Source organism: Clarias gariepinus, chromosome 20, assembly GCF_024256425.1.
Source record: "Clarias gariepinus isolate MV-2021 ecotype Netherlands chromosome 20, CGAR_prim_01v2, whole genome shotgun sequence".
Classification (NCBI taxonomy): domain Eukaryota; kingdom Metazoa; phylum Chordata; class Actinopteri; order Siluriformes; family Clariidae; genus Clarias; species Clarias gariepinus.
The window spans coordinates 3,905,576-3,922,941 of NC_071119.1; the positions used below are offsets into that span (position 1 = coordinate 3,905,576).

Below are 17,366 nucleotides of genomic sequence, written 5' to 3' on the forward strand. Positions count from 1 at the left end.
TGTTTTGCTAACATCATCATCTGTTTAGAATAAAAGTGAAGTTAGCATTTAGGTAAGATTTATGCTAAAGACGACAATATGGGATGAAAAACTACAACACAACAAGTTTTTATATGAAAATTAATTTATTTGTAGCTTTTAAGGTCAACTCTATACACAATTCTCTACAATTTTACAGTATGTACTATGTTTGTGTTAGCTAGCACTCGGTCATTACCTCAGGAATCGTTATTAGCTCCTGAGGGAGCGCTGGCATGCGGGAGGACTAGCATGACTCAGCACTTTTCCAAGCTTTTTCATTCAGTTTAAACATCAGATAAAACGTGGTAAAAAAAAAAAAAGTGTGTAAAATTTCTAATTAATAGTCTAAACGTAGATCCCTGAGATACCAACCTGTAAATAAACCTTCATCTTGTAAATTTGTCTTAGCTTTGCTTTCTAGCTATGCTAGATTTCTAACATTATCGCTAATTAGATGATAAATATTGTTATGTAAAATGAAATGAGCACAAATTTCCAGCATATGCTTGGTGTTCTAAGGTTTTAAACATATTCAATTTTTTTTTTTTTTTAAACTGAGCTTTTTGAAGAGGATATCTGTCGTGAAACTGTGTAAATATTTTTGTATGTTTGTTTTTAAGTGAAAATAAACAACACTGAAACAACCTTTTTTTGCCAAAAATTGCACAGATAAAGTTTATTCAGTGATACGTCACATATTTAAAATAATACGTATTAGTATGTACAGCATAAAATAATATATATTTTCACAGCTTGATATACGATTCCCTTTGAAGAGCAAAAAAAATAAACAAATAAACTCATGAAAAGACAGAAGCTCCAGAAAATAACGAATCACATCTTCAAAGAAATGCATAATATTTGTCGAAAGTAAAAATCCATCATAAAAATCACAAAATGTATAAAATTCCTTTAAATTCCCTTTAATATTAACAATCCTTAAAAATAGATTACAGTGTGCACTATAGGGTTTCTCTATGTGTTGTGACTTCATCATTTTTTATCTTTCAGTCCGTTTGTCTGTGCATCAAGTTAAAAGGCGTGTCCCAAACCCAGAACAGGTTTCTAGTGGGATGAATAACGCATACATGCTACAAAAATGCTAGATACCTATACGTAGCTAGCTAGCGAGTTGATAGCTAGCTAATCAGGTCATTAGCAGATAGCAACATAATGTAAGCGCTACTGCATGTGATGTAAAACAGAGCTAGCTTTTAATTTTATTTCCTTACACAATCAGTTGGTACAGCAAAACGGTCTAGCCAGAATGCTAATTAGCCAGGTTAAATCACTGCCCGCATGTTTAACCTCAAAATAATTACATTCCGGATACACTTAGGTGGAACACAACAGGGATGAGATCTGAAATGAAGTGCTAATCTGTCACATGTGTTTTACGCTAGCCATAAGGAGTTGTTTTTATTTTTTAATTTTCCATAAAAATGTAAAAGAAAAGGTGTGTTGGTGAAAATTTTGCTAAATACTTAGATTCAACCTAGGTGTGTTTGGTGTATGTTATAATCGGTAATGTTAGCACTGTTAAGGGGCCAACATAAATATATATTATTTAAAATCATAATTTTTCTTCTTTAATGTTTAAAAACTTCACTTTTTCAGAATAACAAAACATTTCATTTGAGCGAATGCATTTAAGAAATAATTTTTTTTTATTTCAAAATTAAACTTTTGAATTTAAAAATATCAAAACATTTTCTTTAAACTTTGAGATACATTTCCTTTTCTTCAAAAGTTGAATTTTATATTTCAATTCTGAAATTCCATGTGTGAAATTTCCCTTTATTGATAACTGCTTGATTATTGCTGATGAGATTAAAGTGCACATTTAGCTTTACAAAGTTCTTTACATAAAAAAGCAATTTTCCAAACACACACACTTGCATCCTTGTGCTACGCAAAGTGACAAAAAGAAATGACACTCCCCACAACCAAACCAAACTCCATTACCATAATGCCCTTTTTAAATGATTCACATTTATCTGTGTAAATACAATGAATGAACCCCAGACTGCTTCCATGCACAACAGCCCTGAACGTCCGTCCACAGCCGCAAGCATGCATTCAAACCTAACTCTATCGCTAGTAATTCAATGCTACGACATAGCAGCTAACTGTGTGTTTGCTTGAGTATTTGAAGAGCTTTCTAAAGAGGACGCTGGGTGCATTGCTGAAAAAAAAAACGGTAGACTTGAAGTAGAATTTACCAGACCATTCAAGGTTATTGTGCTAAAAGTTTTAGCACCCTTCCACACACTCTTTACAGACAAAACTGCAACTGCACTAAACAACATCGTTACTCAATGTGCAAGTACAGGGTCCTGATACAGTACATAGTACTTACGTAATAAACAAAAAAAAAAAAAAAGGATGTAGACGCGCTGCAACAACAGAGTCTGGTGATGCTGTGAGCAATTGTTTCTAATATATACACTGTTTTCTGAAGTAGAAGACACAGGCCTTTTATGCCTATTGAGACCAAAAAAATTGAAACAAACAGAGCGCCCCCTGTTGGACATGTATAATATACATGTAAAAAAGAAACTACTTATAAAAATGGATAACTGTTTGTTGCTTTGACTTTAGTGCCCTCTAGTGGACAATGACGCAAATACGTTTGAAACACTAATTTCCATCTGTCTCATATTTCCAGATGTGCATGAAAAGGTAAATATTAGGACGAGTTTTCTCTATATTTTGGTATTAAATTATCATGTTAATATTAATATTAAGAATTGATAATAATAATAATATTAATAACAAAGCTTAGTATTCTAATATAACACTTTCCCAGGACCTTAGTAAGAACATTTTAATCTTTTCCGCTTATTAGAGGTCAAAATATACGTCTTATAACCCAGAAAACACCGGATTGCAAACACCAGAGATTATGGATAAAATATCAATAAAGTCCATGCAAAAACCAAAACAAATGAAATAAGCATGAAAAACGATTTTGTGATTAAAAACCTGCCTACATTTATGTGTGTGTGTGTATCTGTGTGTGTGTGTATGTGATGTTACAAAATTAAAAACTTACAAGATTTTCCTGACTAATATATACCATATATTTAAAAAAAAAAAAAAAAAAAAAAAGGATTCACATTATTCAGGATTGACCCGAGCTGTGTGTGTGTGTATGTGTGTATATACAGTATACGATGAACCCTTTGACCAGCAGAGGGCGGCCGACAGAATTGTGTGTGAAGTCATGAGGAAAGAGATATAAAAAGAGACAGAAGTACTTAAGAAGAGTCTATTAGAGTCCATTAAAGGCTGATGTTAGAGATCAGGCTTTGGTGGCCAGACGATACGATACGGATACAGGAAGTCTTCTGTTGTTTGTGACTGCGTATGGAACACCCCTACACCCGGTTAAATAATAGTGCAGTCCGTCTGGAAGGTGCACAGGTTGGATCGGCGCTGCGCTCACACCAGCAGGTGGCGCTTCCTGTGCAGGGCGAGGTGATCGGAGCGCGAGAAGCTGCGCTCGCAATCCGAGCACTTGAACGGCTTGGATCCGGTGTGTTTGCGGTAATGACGTGTCAGCTCGTCGGAACGTGCGAACTTCCACGTGCAGCCTTCCCATGAGCACTTGTACGGCTTCTCTCCTACACAAACAAAAATAGGAGGCTGTTAAGTCAACTGTCAACTGTTTGACCTGTGAATTCACTTAGGGGTGTGTGTGTGTGTGTATATGTGTCTGTATACCTGTGTGTGTACGTCGGTGGGCTTTGAGGTGCGAGCTCTTCGTGTACACTTTATTGCAGCCCTTAAAATCACAGCTGTGGGTGCGTCGCTTCTTCAGCGGGTCAGGAGACTCCGCCTTAGGGGGGCTTATAATCACCGAGTGTTTGTTCCCACTGAAAAAGAGAGAGAGAGAGAGAAAAAGAGAGAGAGATTATAATTAGTTTATCCATCCTTCTATCTTATAATTCAACACATCTTGTATCGCTTCTTGTATGGGTCCATTCCTTTATGCCAGTGATTTTCCGGTGTAGTTAGTGTCTTTGGCCACTAGATGTCACTGCATGCTATATAATCGCGCAACCTTAACATAGCATGTTCGATGTATCTTAGAGTGAACTGCTGTACATTTTAAAGTGACAACACACACTCACACACACACTTTAAAAAGTGTGTTTGGACGGGACAGATGTGACGCTCATTACATCTCTGACACGCCCAGGAGCTCTAGCCCCGCCCTGTGAGTTTACACACACTGTAATTACTCTTCTGTCTCTTTGTCGCTCGTCTTCCTTCTCGTTTTTCTCGCATTCGCTCCTTAAAACTACATATTTGTCTTTGGGTCGGCGTGTCCCTGTGGAGAGGGTTACAGCCCCACCTTCCTGCTCCTCCCTTCTCTCTCTTTCTGCTCATGTTTTCTTTTCCTTCATGAGTCAGCATGCCTGCCTGATGATATCACACACACACACACACACACACACACACACACACACAAATGCTGACAGACGTAGGTCAGTGCCCTCCCACTCACACACTCACACATACACATATACACACACAGATAGGTACAGAAAAGTATACAGACACAAGCAAACACACACACACACACATTTACACACAGTGTCACCGCCTACATGTGGACAATTGGAGACACGGTGTCTCCGGAGTGCACACTGGGAGATTTTATCTGTACAGTTAAAGAAACACACACACACACACACTATATGCTCAACCAGTTCTGCATATGATTCGGATCAAATAATCTTCACTGTTGAATTGAGGAAATAAATCAACGGTCATTTGGTTAGTTGTTGAACTGGTCGCATTTTACTGACAGCTAATTTAAATTAACGCAAAAAGGTCTTACACACACACACACACACACCAAGTATAGGCATAAGCCTGGAAATGGACGTTTATATGTTTTGATAAAAAAAAAATACTAAAAATAAAAATCGTTTAGTGATTGGAGTCACAACAACAGCGACAAACAGACGCTAGCTCGTGCTTTAGCTCTTGCGCTGACGTTTTTCCAGGGAAACTTCATCACAATGACCCGCACTTGCACTTGGCGCCTCCGAGTTCTACAAGCGTGAAGAGAATGCAGGATCGTGTTGACGGTATTAACATCGACGGGACAAGTCTGGCATTGTGCCAAAGTTATCTTTCAGATTTCACTTCATCAAAATCCATCAGGCTACAGAAACATCGACACTTTTTTATTTATCCGTTTTTTAGCAGCGTGACAGCAACCTGGGTTTCGTTTTGACTCCATGAAGGTTTTTCTTTTTTTTTTTTTTTGTTATTTGATTTTTTTTTTTTTGTTATTTAGTCATCCGGAGATGTAAACATGTTTATCGTCACGCTACGACTTCATTTGATTCCTGTGTAGCGACGATTGTGGACTTCATTGTGTAGCTCACAGCAAGTGAAAAGGAAAGAGAAAGAAACAAATTGTACATAACTAACATTGTAAATAAAATCTGTCTCAAAAAGTAAATAGATACGTTTATACATAAAGTTAATTTCAAATAAAAGTTTTTAATAAAATGGTAAATAAAAAAAAATACACAATATATTATTTTATATTGTATCGTTCTAGTCTCCACTAAACACTGTATTTAAGAATTTATTCATTGTGATTTTGATGTACAGGGTTCAGTAAGTAATTATAATTTACATTTAGTGTCAAAATATATAAAAATATTTTTGCTATTTTGTGCTTTTAAAAATATTTTATTTAAAAATTTTCTAAAAATTTCATAGCAAGTAAAAAATGTTTTTTAGACACATTTACAATTTTTATGCTTAAAATTATTTAATTTTGTTAGCTAATTATTTTAATCAATTATTTAAAAAAAAAACGAGATAATTTATGCGAGAAAGAATTCAAATATAACTATGGAAATAATTAAATTAAACGTTGCTTTAAAAAAAAAGTAAAGTTAATTTTTTTTATTAACTCAATAATATGATTATATGTAATAAATGTTTATTTTTAGTTTTATTTATTTGTTTGTTTGTTTGTTTGTTTGTTTTACAAATACTTTGTTGGTTTTATGAACATTGATTTTTTTTGACTAATTTTGACTCATTTGACTAATTAATTTCATTAATTAATTAACGTGTCTAACTTATCTTGACATTAGTGTTAAAAAGTTAGCAGATGAAAAAAATTTAAAAAATTTTTTTTAACTAAATGAGCGATCTTTCAGCTGCCTGAAACAATCTATCATAATAATAATCATAAATTACTTTTGAATAAACTGTATAAGTGTCTTCATAAGCAGTTTAAACTCTATAATAATAATAATAATAATAATAATAATAATGAACATTTTCAGAATTGTTTGTAGGAAGTTTGTGAATCTTCATTTCAGCCATACACACGAGTAACTGCACATACCTACACACACACACACACAGACGCGTTTGTGTTATTTTCTGCGCGTTTGTTGTCCCCATAATGACAGACTGATGTACAGTGTGTAGGTTGGGGGTGTTTCTTTTCTTTTCTTTTTCTTTTCTTTTACGAGCAGGTGTACAGTGTCAAAAACAATGTGACCTAAAAGAATGCAGATAAATACCACTGGGGACAAGTCAAGACTGAATTCTTTCTGCGCCTTGCTCAAATACCCACGCACACACACATACCCCATTATTCCGTCCCGAAAACCCATGATGAAACAGCTAGAGATATCTTGTCACACAAGGTATATGCATGTGTGTGTGTGTTTGTGTGTGTGTGTGTGTGTGTGTTTGTGCACGTGCGTGCAGTGCGTCACGCGCGTATGCAGGTATGTGTACGTGTGTGTATGATGGGGCGCTTGTCCCACTCACCCGTTAAAGGTCGGCATCGGAGGTGATGGAATTTCCTGCCTGAGTGGGCCGGGAGCGAGCTCGCCCTGAGGCTCGGATTTGATTGGCGGCTGGTGGTCCTGGGCGGAGTCTGAGACGCAAAACACAGCAAGGTTAGCCAATTAGATGATGCCTTACAGACAAAACAAATAGACATCCATCAATCTAGAAACTTCTGTACCTGTGGGACCTGCTGGATACACACACTACAAGCAATTTATATTTAGATATACGTGAAGTAGCTGACATTGTTTTATAAAATGAGTATAACGATATGCTTAAGGTACAAACATCACAATTGTTTTTTTTTTTTTTTCCGGACAATCAATAATCGTTGTTAATTAATGATTAACAATATACAACGTCCAGTACCGCGCACGATCCGAAGCGCCCTCTTGTGGCCAACAAGTTAACAGCTAAGAAGCTACGGAGAAACATCACGCAAAACATTATGAATATTATGAGTAACATTTCGAGCAGGAGTTCTCTGATTAATGGATTGTAGCATGATTATTATTAAGTTCCTGGTACACATGATGGTCAGCGGTGTGGCAGCAGCTGCTCGGAGAGAGGAATTATTTTTAAACCTATTTGCGAAGGGATGCAAATTAGCACCGAGGTGAAGTAAATGCAGATGATACAAAAGACGCTTCACTCTTTTTTTCCTCTCTTTTGCACGGTCGGCATAATTTTATATCAACCTTGCGTCGAGTTTCTTTCCACTCACCAGATTTGAGCGAGGTGGGCGAGGGCAGGATGATGGACGAGGGCAGGACGTGGGGCGAGTACAGCAAGGGCAAGTGGGGCAGGATGACGCTGGACAGGACAGGGATGAGACCTGTACCTGAAGCTGAAACCAGCGGAGTCACCAACTGGACACACACACATGAACATGTTTTACACACACATATTGTTAACATGAAGTATGACTTAGCATGATTTAGCATTTAGTACTTGTGTTTCAACTCACGGTGGAGAAAGACAGCGGCATGTTCATGGAGTCGGAGCAGCTGATGTGCTCGTACGGAGAGGGGGGCGTGGCTCTGGACGAGGAGGACGACGCCGAGGACGATAACGGCGAGGAGGAAGAGGACGGCGCCGACGGCGGAGGCGAGGACTTCTTGCTGAGCGACAGGTCCACGGGCTCCATCTGCGCGTGCGCCGGAGCGGCGCCGCTGTGAGGCGGAGTGTGTGGGTGAAGGTGTGTGTGCGGAGGGCTGTGATACGGACGGTAGTGGTGAGGGTAGCAGTACTGTGCGGCGGGCTGAGAGCCGATGGAGAACATGGCGCCGTACGCTTCGCCCTGAGACTTCACCAAGGATGAGTAACCCTGAAACACGGCACACACACAGAGGAGAGAAGGTCAATATCCCCAAGCTCTCGCTATTGCTATCTCTATCTCACACAGACACACCCATGCACTTTCACACTCTCTCACACAGCCACTCCCACCCATGCACTTTCACACTCACTCTCACACACACACACACACACATTTCTAGAGGCAGCTGTGTACTCTGGAGAGAGATGATGAAAAACTGCTTTTCTGACTTTCGGAGCCAAAGCTAACTCTCTGGCCCCCTGAAACGCCTAACCTAATGAGAAAGGAATGTGCGTCCATCTGAAAACAACACACACACACACACACACACACTCACAAGATGAAATGCTGTAATATTAGAACAGAATGAAAGTCTTTTCTAGAATCGCATTACTGCGAACACTGCTCTGGGTTTTCCGCTACATTTTACGCGATCGTGAGTAAAAAAAAACATAACATTGCGTCTTCCATTCGACACACGACACTAGACGGTCGGAAATACTGTACGTAGCGATATGTAGAAAGTCCCTACGTAGTGTACGCCAAACGGAGCTCCTCCGGTACACTAGAGCACGTGAACACTCGCGCCGACATTTTTGTTTTTTGCCGTAATGTAGCGAGCGACGAAGGTGGCGGATGGGAGCGTGTCGCGCACCGCTCACGCCGGGCCGGTCGACCGAGTCGCCGACATGTCACGCCATCTGATTAATCGTTATTTTGTTTTGCTAATGTCATGATTACAGTTGTCATCAGTCATTGCATGACAGATATCACCCTCTGGCCGTCTTGTGTTTTAATAGCACCTGCACAAACAGAATATTTTATTAGCAGCTGATTGATTACAAGCCGCGGCGGCGCGGGTTTGATCTTCAACCTGGCATCAAGCGCTATATAGTTTTAAACCCCCACCTCCGAGTCGCTCCAGGTGTCGAGTTACGGGACCTTAAACACTGGAGTAAGTGTAAAGTAGCTCATTAGCTCATTTTTTTGTCACTGTTAATGAGGGAGCGTTCAAGTCAAAACGGGACTCGTGACTTTCTGGCTTCTGGCTTTAAGCGCAGTGCGGCTGATGAGCCTTTTAGCCGCGGTAACACATTTGTGTTCACCAGCACCGCCTGCACGTTACAGGAGCTCGGCTGGGAGTTATCGTACAGTCCTGACCTCGAACCAAGACGTATTCACATTAAAGGAGTTCCTGGGAGGCCGGCGTTTCAGACGTGAAGCACACAGACAGTTCGATCTACCTAGGAAAACTTTCTCTGGTCCGTTTAGGGTGTTCCTGGGAGGCCAGTGTCCTATCTACCCGAGAAAACTTTCTTCCTTGATGGTGTCCAAGCACTAGTAAAACGCTGCGAAGTGCATTAGTGTGGCAGGGGATTATAGAGAGACATAAAGGGAGTTTTTACTCTCAGAACTCATAAGTCCCGCCTTGACTCGAACGCCCCTCGTCCCGTATGATTTCCACTGTAGGTTCCGTTTCCGTCCCCTTTGTTCCCTGTACATCCGTGCATTGTGGATGTCCTACACAATCCTTACGTCGGACACCACACCCTGTTCGCCCGCTATATTTGCCTTCGCGTAGGATGAGATAATGGAGTCTGTGTGGCGAGGCAGGAAATCCCACAATGCACTGCAGGGGGAGGGAGAGGACGGAGTACACGGGTATACACGCCGGTGAGTGAATATAATACAGGGAACAGGAAGTAAAGGTTAGATTGATAGATTTCCAAAACATTTCTAGTGAACCAGCGGTGTGGTTTCAGGTGTGTGGATGAAAAAAACAAAAACAATAATAATAATAATAATTATAATAATAATAAATTGCGCTCCCACAATGCACTGGGAGAAGAAGGATGGAGTTTCGTCCTGAAGTTGAGGGGATGAATAATAATAATAATAACTATTTTTACTCTAAATGAAATAAGCAGGGTTTATCGTTATTATGATATAGTGTGTGTGTGTGTGTGTGTGTGTGTGTGTGTGTGTGTGTGTGTGTTAAAGAAGGCTTTGGTACACACCGTCTCCCTGTCTGCCTTGACTGGATAGTCACACATGAGCATGGCTGCTCCCGCTGGAACACTGGAAAATAAGATAAAAGATACGATTAGTAAATGACTTGCACACACACACACACACACACACACACGCAGAAACAACAAAGAAGTCTCAGAACGGCGGGATGTGATGCGAGCGCGGCGTTCAACTCTGTGTCTCTGAGGCGGAAAAGGCGAAGACTGAACTCATATAAAACTGTCATTACTCATGTTTTTAGACAGATCCACCCAACATTACAGAATCCTGTCTCTCTCTCTCTCTCTCACACACACACACACACACACACACACACCAGAACTGTAGATCTGCGCTGCTCACAGATGTTTTCCAGGGGAACTGGGTGAAATCCTGTTTAATCTGGACCGATTCATACAAAACACACAAAAGCCAATGGAGCAATAAAAACTCGTTGGCGACGAGAGACACCAGAGACACTGGCGGACACTGCACGCGGGGCCCCCAGCACGGCCCCCAGCACGGCCCCCAGCACGGCCCCCGGCCCCCAAACTCCCCACACCCCAGTCAGATCCAGCAGATACACCGGACGAACAGGTCTGATCCACGGAGGCCCCGCCCACCCCACAACCCACAGCACCCAAAGGATCTGCTGTTAACGTCGGGGTGCCAGAGTCCACGGCGCCCCCCAGGGGCCCTGCAGAGCCCAACGCACCGCGGGCACAAAGGGATCCGGCACCATACTTACCATGTGTGTGTGTGTGTGTGTGTGTATATATATAAATCAGTAGACACATAGATAAACAAATGAGATAATACTGGGTAAAAAACTTGGTAGACAATATAATATACTATTTACTGTAATAATAACCATGGGGGGAATTAAAGAAGATTTGGCAACGAACCAACAAAAAAATGTAATGAAATTATAGGACATTTTAAACACCACTTAAATAATAAATGAAAAAATAAATAAATACCATTGTAGGGAAAACTTTAAAACTTTAAAACAATCAGCACAAAAAAAAAAACACTAAACAAATCATAAGTGTAGGAAATAAAATTAAAACATAGGATGAAAAAAAAATAACACAAATTAATTTATAGAAATGTATAAAGTTGTAGTGGGGAAAACGTAAAAAAAGAAAGAATTATATAGTTAAGTTAATAAATACCTGATTTATTTCACAAAAAAAGGTTTTAAAGTGTTAAAAAAAATTATATTTTAAAACTACAAAAAGAAAACCTAATAAATAAATAAATAATATCTGGGAAATAATATTATGTGATTTTTTTCGTGTTTATGTAATAACAACAAACACTTTTTTTTTTTTTTTAAATAACACTTGAGGGAATTAAATCAATCGAGACTGACAAAATGTTTATTTAATAAAATAAACATTTAAATAAACAAATGAGATTACAGTCTTAAAAATCAGCTAAATACAATAAAGATCAAAGATTTCACCACATCTGAGTTTCAGAGACACATAAAGAAAGCGGACAGATGAGTGACAGCTCCTGAGTGTGTGTGTGTGTGTGTGTGTGTGTGGTCTCCGTCCCCTCACAGTGAGTCACAGGACCGCATGCAGGCCATCTCGAGGTTATTAAAACCTCAGTAGCTAATGACTCTCAGGGTTTCACTATCTCTGAGTGTGTGTGTGTGTGTGTGTGTGTGTGAGGGACCCACAGGAAGCAGCACTAGGGTGAGGTCGCATGGAAACAGCAAGTGTGAGGCCACACCTGGTATTACCACACACACACACATACAGCCTGTGAAACAGCAGACACGCCCTCTCTAGCTACCCAGCTCAGGGTCAGCTGAGGGTTAACTGTCCACACACACACACACACACACACACACGGGACTCTCTCGCTTTAAACATGTTCCTCTCCCTCCTTCATGTCTAGTCAGTTTCTCTCCCTCTCTCCAAGGCCATGACTTTGACCTTTAACCTCTCTGACCTCTCCCGCTCTGACAGTAAACTTGTATTTGACCTCTGACCTTTTACTCTAATCTCTCTCTTTCTTGGAAACACATAAATAGTAAATGTGACCTTTGACCTCAATAGTGTAAATCTCCTCACCTGTCTTGTGTGTGTGTGTGTGTGTGTGTGTGTGTGTGTGTGTGTGTGTGTTGCTTTTACACGGAAGACTGATCACACAGCACAGTGGTGACTGAAAACACACTCTTCTATTCTCTCTCTCTGTTCTGTCTCTGTCCATCTGTCTCTCTCTGTCCATCTCTCTCTCTCTCTCTGTTCATCGCACATTCTGACTGTCCTCCTTTCCCCTCATGTCTCTCCTTCTGCACTGTCCCTCCCGATATGAGTTAGTCCACGTCCCCCTCTCGTCCTCACTTGCAGTATTTCTCCTCGTCTCTCCTTGGCCTTGCTCTCTTCTTCTCTTTTTCTCTCATTCCGCACCTCTGGCTCAGCTTTGCTCTCCCACTATTTTGTCCATCTGTCTCTCATTTCAAGTTTATCTTTCCATCTTCTCCGTACGTCTTTATGTCTTTCCTCGTCTCAGTCTGTCGCTTGCTTCATGTCTTATCATGTCTTATCTCTCTCTCTCTCTCTCTTCCTGCCATCTTTAATATCTTTTTTTTTTGTTATCCCTCACCTCTTCCTGAGTAAAATATAATCTCACACACACACACACTCACACACACACACAGAGCTGTGCCCGTGAGGAAAGTCCCTGTCAGGCCTGCTTCATCCTGCTGATAACGAGACCCGGTGTTAACGACACGCCTAACGATGCTTATCACAATAATTCATTATGTCAATATCCACACTGTGTGTGTGTGTGTGTGTGTGTGAAGAATATCCTGTGTGTTCTCTAAAGATTAGAGCCTTTACAACACTAACAGGTTACAGGAACCAAAAAAAATTTATATATATATATATATATATATATATATATATATATATATATATATATATATAGGCCACGCCCCCTGCACTGGTACAGGTACACAAGCCACTCCCCCTTCACTCTGACTGATGGGTACACAGGACACGCCCCCTTCGCTGGAAATTCTCTGTATGTGTTAAGAAGTTATTGAGAGCTGGCGGATTATCCGGGCATGTTTGTGTTTGTGCTTTAGTGTGTGTGTGTGTGTGTGTGTGTGTGTGTGTGTGTGCGTGTGTGTGTGTGTGTGTGCTCCTCTCACACACTGAAAACAGGAAAAGAGGCTCAGTGTGCCAGATGGAATGCGTGACGCAAGACTGAGCCTTGAAACAAAAAGCCCCGGACACAGCAGCCTCGCTGACCTGAGCGCGCACACACACACACACACACACACAGTGTGACCACTCCCCCCACACACAGTGTGTGTGAGAGAGACCGCGAGAAAGAAAGAGAGCGGAACAATCCTGACAGTATGTTCCTTGGTAACCCACCCACCCATACACCGCACGCGCGCACACACACACACACACACACACACACACACACACACACACACACACACACTGACAGGTGTGAATTACACACACACTTTTATAGCATCGATATTAATCAAAGTTCAACAACAAAGACGGATCGTAATTTCCATTCGAGTGCAAAAGTTTGCACCCCCATGTTTTTTTTAGCATCATTTTTATCTTACAAATCTTTTCACTAATACAGTAAGTGGAAAAAAATAATTTAACCCGATGTTACCCTGCATTAAAACTACAGCCTAAATATATATTATTAAAAACCACTGACTTGAGAAACGCAGGACTCTCTCTACTCCCTTCTCCTTTTGTCTTTGGGTGCGCAAACTTTTGCTCAGCACTCTTTAGTGTCAAAACAGTTACAACTATGACGCAATATTGATGACATATCGACTACATTACTACCACACACACACACACAAATCCAACAAGACTCTGAGCTGAGGTCAACAGAACTGTTCAACTTTGGCCTCAAGCTTTCACATTTCAGTCACGTTCGCTGCATTTGCTCTCAAACAAAACACAACACACTATCGTAAGACACACACACACACACAATCCAATCACTATCTGATTTTTGTCACCAGATAAAAGCAGTCATTGCGATTGAGTGTGAAAGTACAATGCTGACCTGATTATCTTTCTTTCTTTCGTTTTTCGCAAGCGTGAACGTAACCGGAGATGCGAAAGGTATCCGAGGAGCCGCGAACACTGTCGCGCTTTTTTTATGTGATTTATTAGCAAAAAAAAGAAAAAAAGATAAGAAAAATAAAGCGAAAGTCTATTGAAAAATATAGTACAATTGTATTTTCAATGTGTTTCGATGGTACATTCTATATATAATACGACTGCATTTTCAAAATAGGATTTAAATAAAAAAAATTCTAAAAACAATGATTTCTAATCGTTTAACATAACATAAATCTTGAATTTTAGAATTTGGAATCTTTTTGGTGTTTGCAAAATGACATGTTCTTTTGTTCTATACAATTATTGATGTGCACATGCAAATACGTGTACATATATTTATATACAATATAATAAAACAGAATATTATATAATACAATATAATCAGCATTTAGAATTTATAACATAAATAATAACAAACAAAAATATAATCATAATTTAAATAAAACTAAAATCTATACAAACTTACATCATATTATTTACAACATGGCAGTTTACGATATTTATTGCAAACTGTATCGCAAGTTATTTTTTACGCCAGCTGGTGCTAGCTATAATTCTTCCATCGCCAATAATGTATAAATAACTTTATTACTCGACTTTCATGTATATTTAATTACATAAACCTTGTACAGGTCCATCACCGAGACAGACAAAGCTCTTTCAAGGTTTGAGTTTCACTTCTACATAAAATCCCAGCCTGTTTCTGAAATTATATGAATTTTCAACTTAAAAAAAAAAAAATAAAGAAACACGTTAAATGTGGTGAGGCTGTTGTGTAATAATTAACGTTACCACAGAAACACTGATATTACACAAGATTTAACAACATTACTTAAGCCATAACTACTAACAGTATAATAATAATAATAATATAACAAGCATATATATTTATCAAGAAAACACACAAGAGGTAAAGTTAATTTCAAGCTTTTCAAGTTTTTTTTTTTTTTCAAGTCAGAGTGCACGCGCACTAGCCTACTGAGCAGCGCGTGCGGATAGAGCGCATGAAGTTGCCGCCCGCGCGCGTCGCCATGGTTACGGGTCAGAACGCGCACTCGCGCAGAGTGTAACGAGCGCGGAGGAAGAGCGGGACGCGTTTATACCGTTTAACACCTAAATCATGAGACCGTCGGAACGCTGTTAGCACAAACACGTGTGTGTGTGTGTGTTTTAGTCAGGTGACGACAGATGAACATACACACACAGTTTAAGGAGTAAAGCTATCACATTATAAGCCAGATATTATTTCCCGCTGATCCATCTAAGTTAAGTCATGAATGAGCTAACAGTACTCACATGTCGGTGAAGCGCTGCCTTCCCGCGCGGCTGAGGACAGAGAGATATGGAGTGAGAGCTATAGTGAGACACAGAGTGACCGAGTGAGATACACGCTTCTGTATGTGAATGCCGAGACTGTCCTCCGCGCGCACACATGAGGAATAGGGCGGAGAGGGGAGGGGCGGGGCGAAGGGGGCGGGGCGGGGTAAAGGGCGGAGCTGGGCGGGGTGGCAGGGTGAGGGAATGGGTGTGTCGCTTCACTTCTCACAGAAGGAAAGATCAAATATAGAGTAAAGGGTGTGGATGCGCTCGCGCTCTCTTTCTCCCCTCGAAACTGTTTCTCTTTCTCTTACTTTGTCACTTTATATCAAAATCTCTCTGACTGACATTCTATCTGTCTCACTCCCCTTACCTATTTGTCTTACAATCGTGTCCTTCTTCAACCTCTCTCTCTCTCTCTCTCTCTGTTGCTTTCTGTCATTCTGTCTGTTTGTCTCTGTCGGTCCCTCTTCCTGCAGTTTTATATCTACCTGTCTCTCTCACTCTCTCACTTCAGCGCCTCTCTGTGTCCATTTTTGTCACTTTCTTTCTGTCTTTCCCTGTCCCTCTGTCTGCCTCTCTCTCTTTGTCTCCTTCACTCACATTCTGTCTGTCTAAATGTCTCTCGCTCCCTCTCCATCCCACATTTGTCACTTTCTTTTCTTCTGTCCCTCTCTCTCTCTTTGTCTGTCCGTCTCTCTTTGTCACTTTATGTTGGTCTGTCTCTCGAGCTCTCTATTTATATCTCTCTGTCTCTATCACTTCTGTCTGTCTGCCTATCTGCATGTCTCTCTTATTGTTTCTCCCTCAGTTAGTATGTTGGTCTGTCTATTCATCTGTCCCTTTCTGTGTGTGTGTCTCTCTCTCTCACACACACACACTGTTTCCCCTTTCTGTTTGTCTGTAATTTTCTGTCCACCGGTCTCTCTTTGTCTCTCTGTCTGTCTCCCCGCCTGTCTCACTCCCTCTCTCAGTCTGTCTGTTGGCCCCTGTCTCCTTTCTCTCTGTCTCTTTCTGTCTGTTCATCTCTATTACTACATGTTTTCATCTGTCTGTATGTCTGTCTGCCTCTTTCATTTTATCTTCGCCACTCTCCATCTTCCTATCTTTTATTGTCCCTCAAGCTAATGAGCTTAACTGAAATTACTGTTACAGCCGAGTAATCAAATTGTCTAAAAATTATGTTCGGGCCTGTCTGTCTGTCTCTCGGTGATTTGATTATTACATCCTCATGCCTTCAAACACCCACAGATAGAGAAAGAGATAGAGGAAGGAAAAACATGTGTGCGCGCGTATGAGGATGTTAGTTTGTTTATAGGTAAAAAAAAGAAAAAAGTAGTTCTAACTAAAAACAATTTGTTTCTAAATTATTTTGCGGTTTTCCCCCTTTGACTTTGCAAATCATCATCAAAACATTAAGGTTTAGGAAATGGTTTGCTTATGACACTGTTTTTCGCTAATCCATTGGGGCCTCAACTCTTCACGCCTCACACCTTGAAGCTTCCATGGAGAGGGGGCGGGGCTCTATGGAGTCTGTGAAGCGACAGGAAATGAGGCGGATGGGGTGAGGGGGCACGTCAAAACAGTAGTGATAACTTGTCAAGGGCGAGGTCAGGGGTCAGATCATACGTCAGACGAGTAGCTTACAAACGCCACACAGACGTGTGATTAAGCTAGCTAGCTAAAGCAGTTCTCATAACAATTGTGTCGTATGCTAATATTTT

At 40.4% G+C, this 17,366-nt stretch overlaps 1 protein-coding gene across 1 annotated transcript; it reads right to left on the minus strand.

Annotated features, from left to right (window-relative positions):
• Positions 1–667: 667 nt before the first annotated feature.
• Positions 668–15,738, minus strand: klf3 (Kruppel-like factor 3 (basic)). The gene is made up of 7 exons (XM_053480086.1): positions 15,622–15,738; positions 10,201–10,261; positions 7,832–8,191; positions 7,589–7,733; positions 6,844–6,952; positions 3,748–3,899; positions 668–3,647 (listed from the first exon to the last, which is right to left on the minus strand). Exons 2-7 carry the CDS (start codon positions 10,240–10,242, stop codon positions 3,466–3,468), a joined length of 990 nt encoding a protein of 329 aa, XP_053336061.1. The 5' UTR covers positions 10,243–10,261; positions 15,622–15,738; the 3' UTR covers positions 668–3,465.
• Between the last annotated feature and the right edge of the window lie 1,628 nt (positions 15,739–17,366).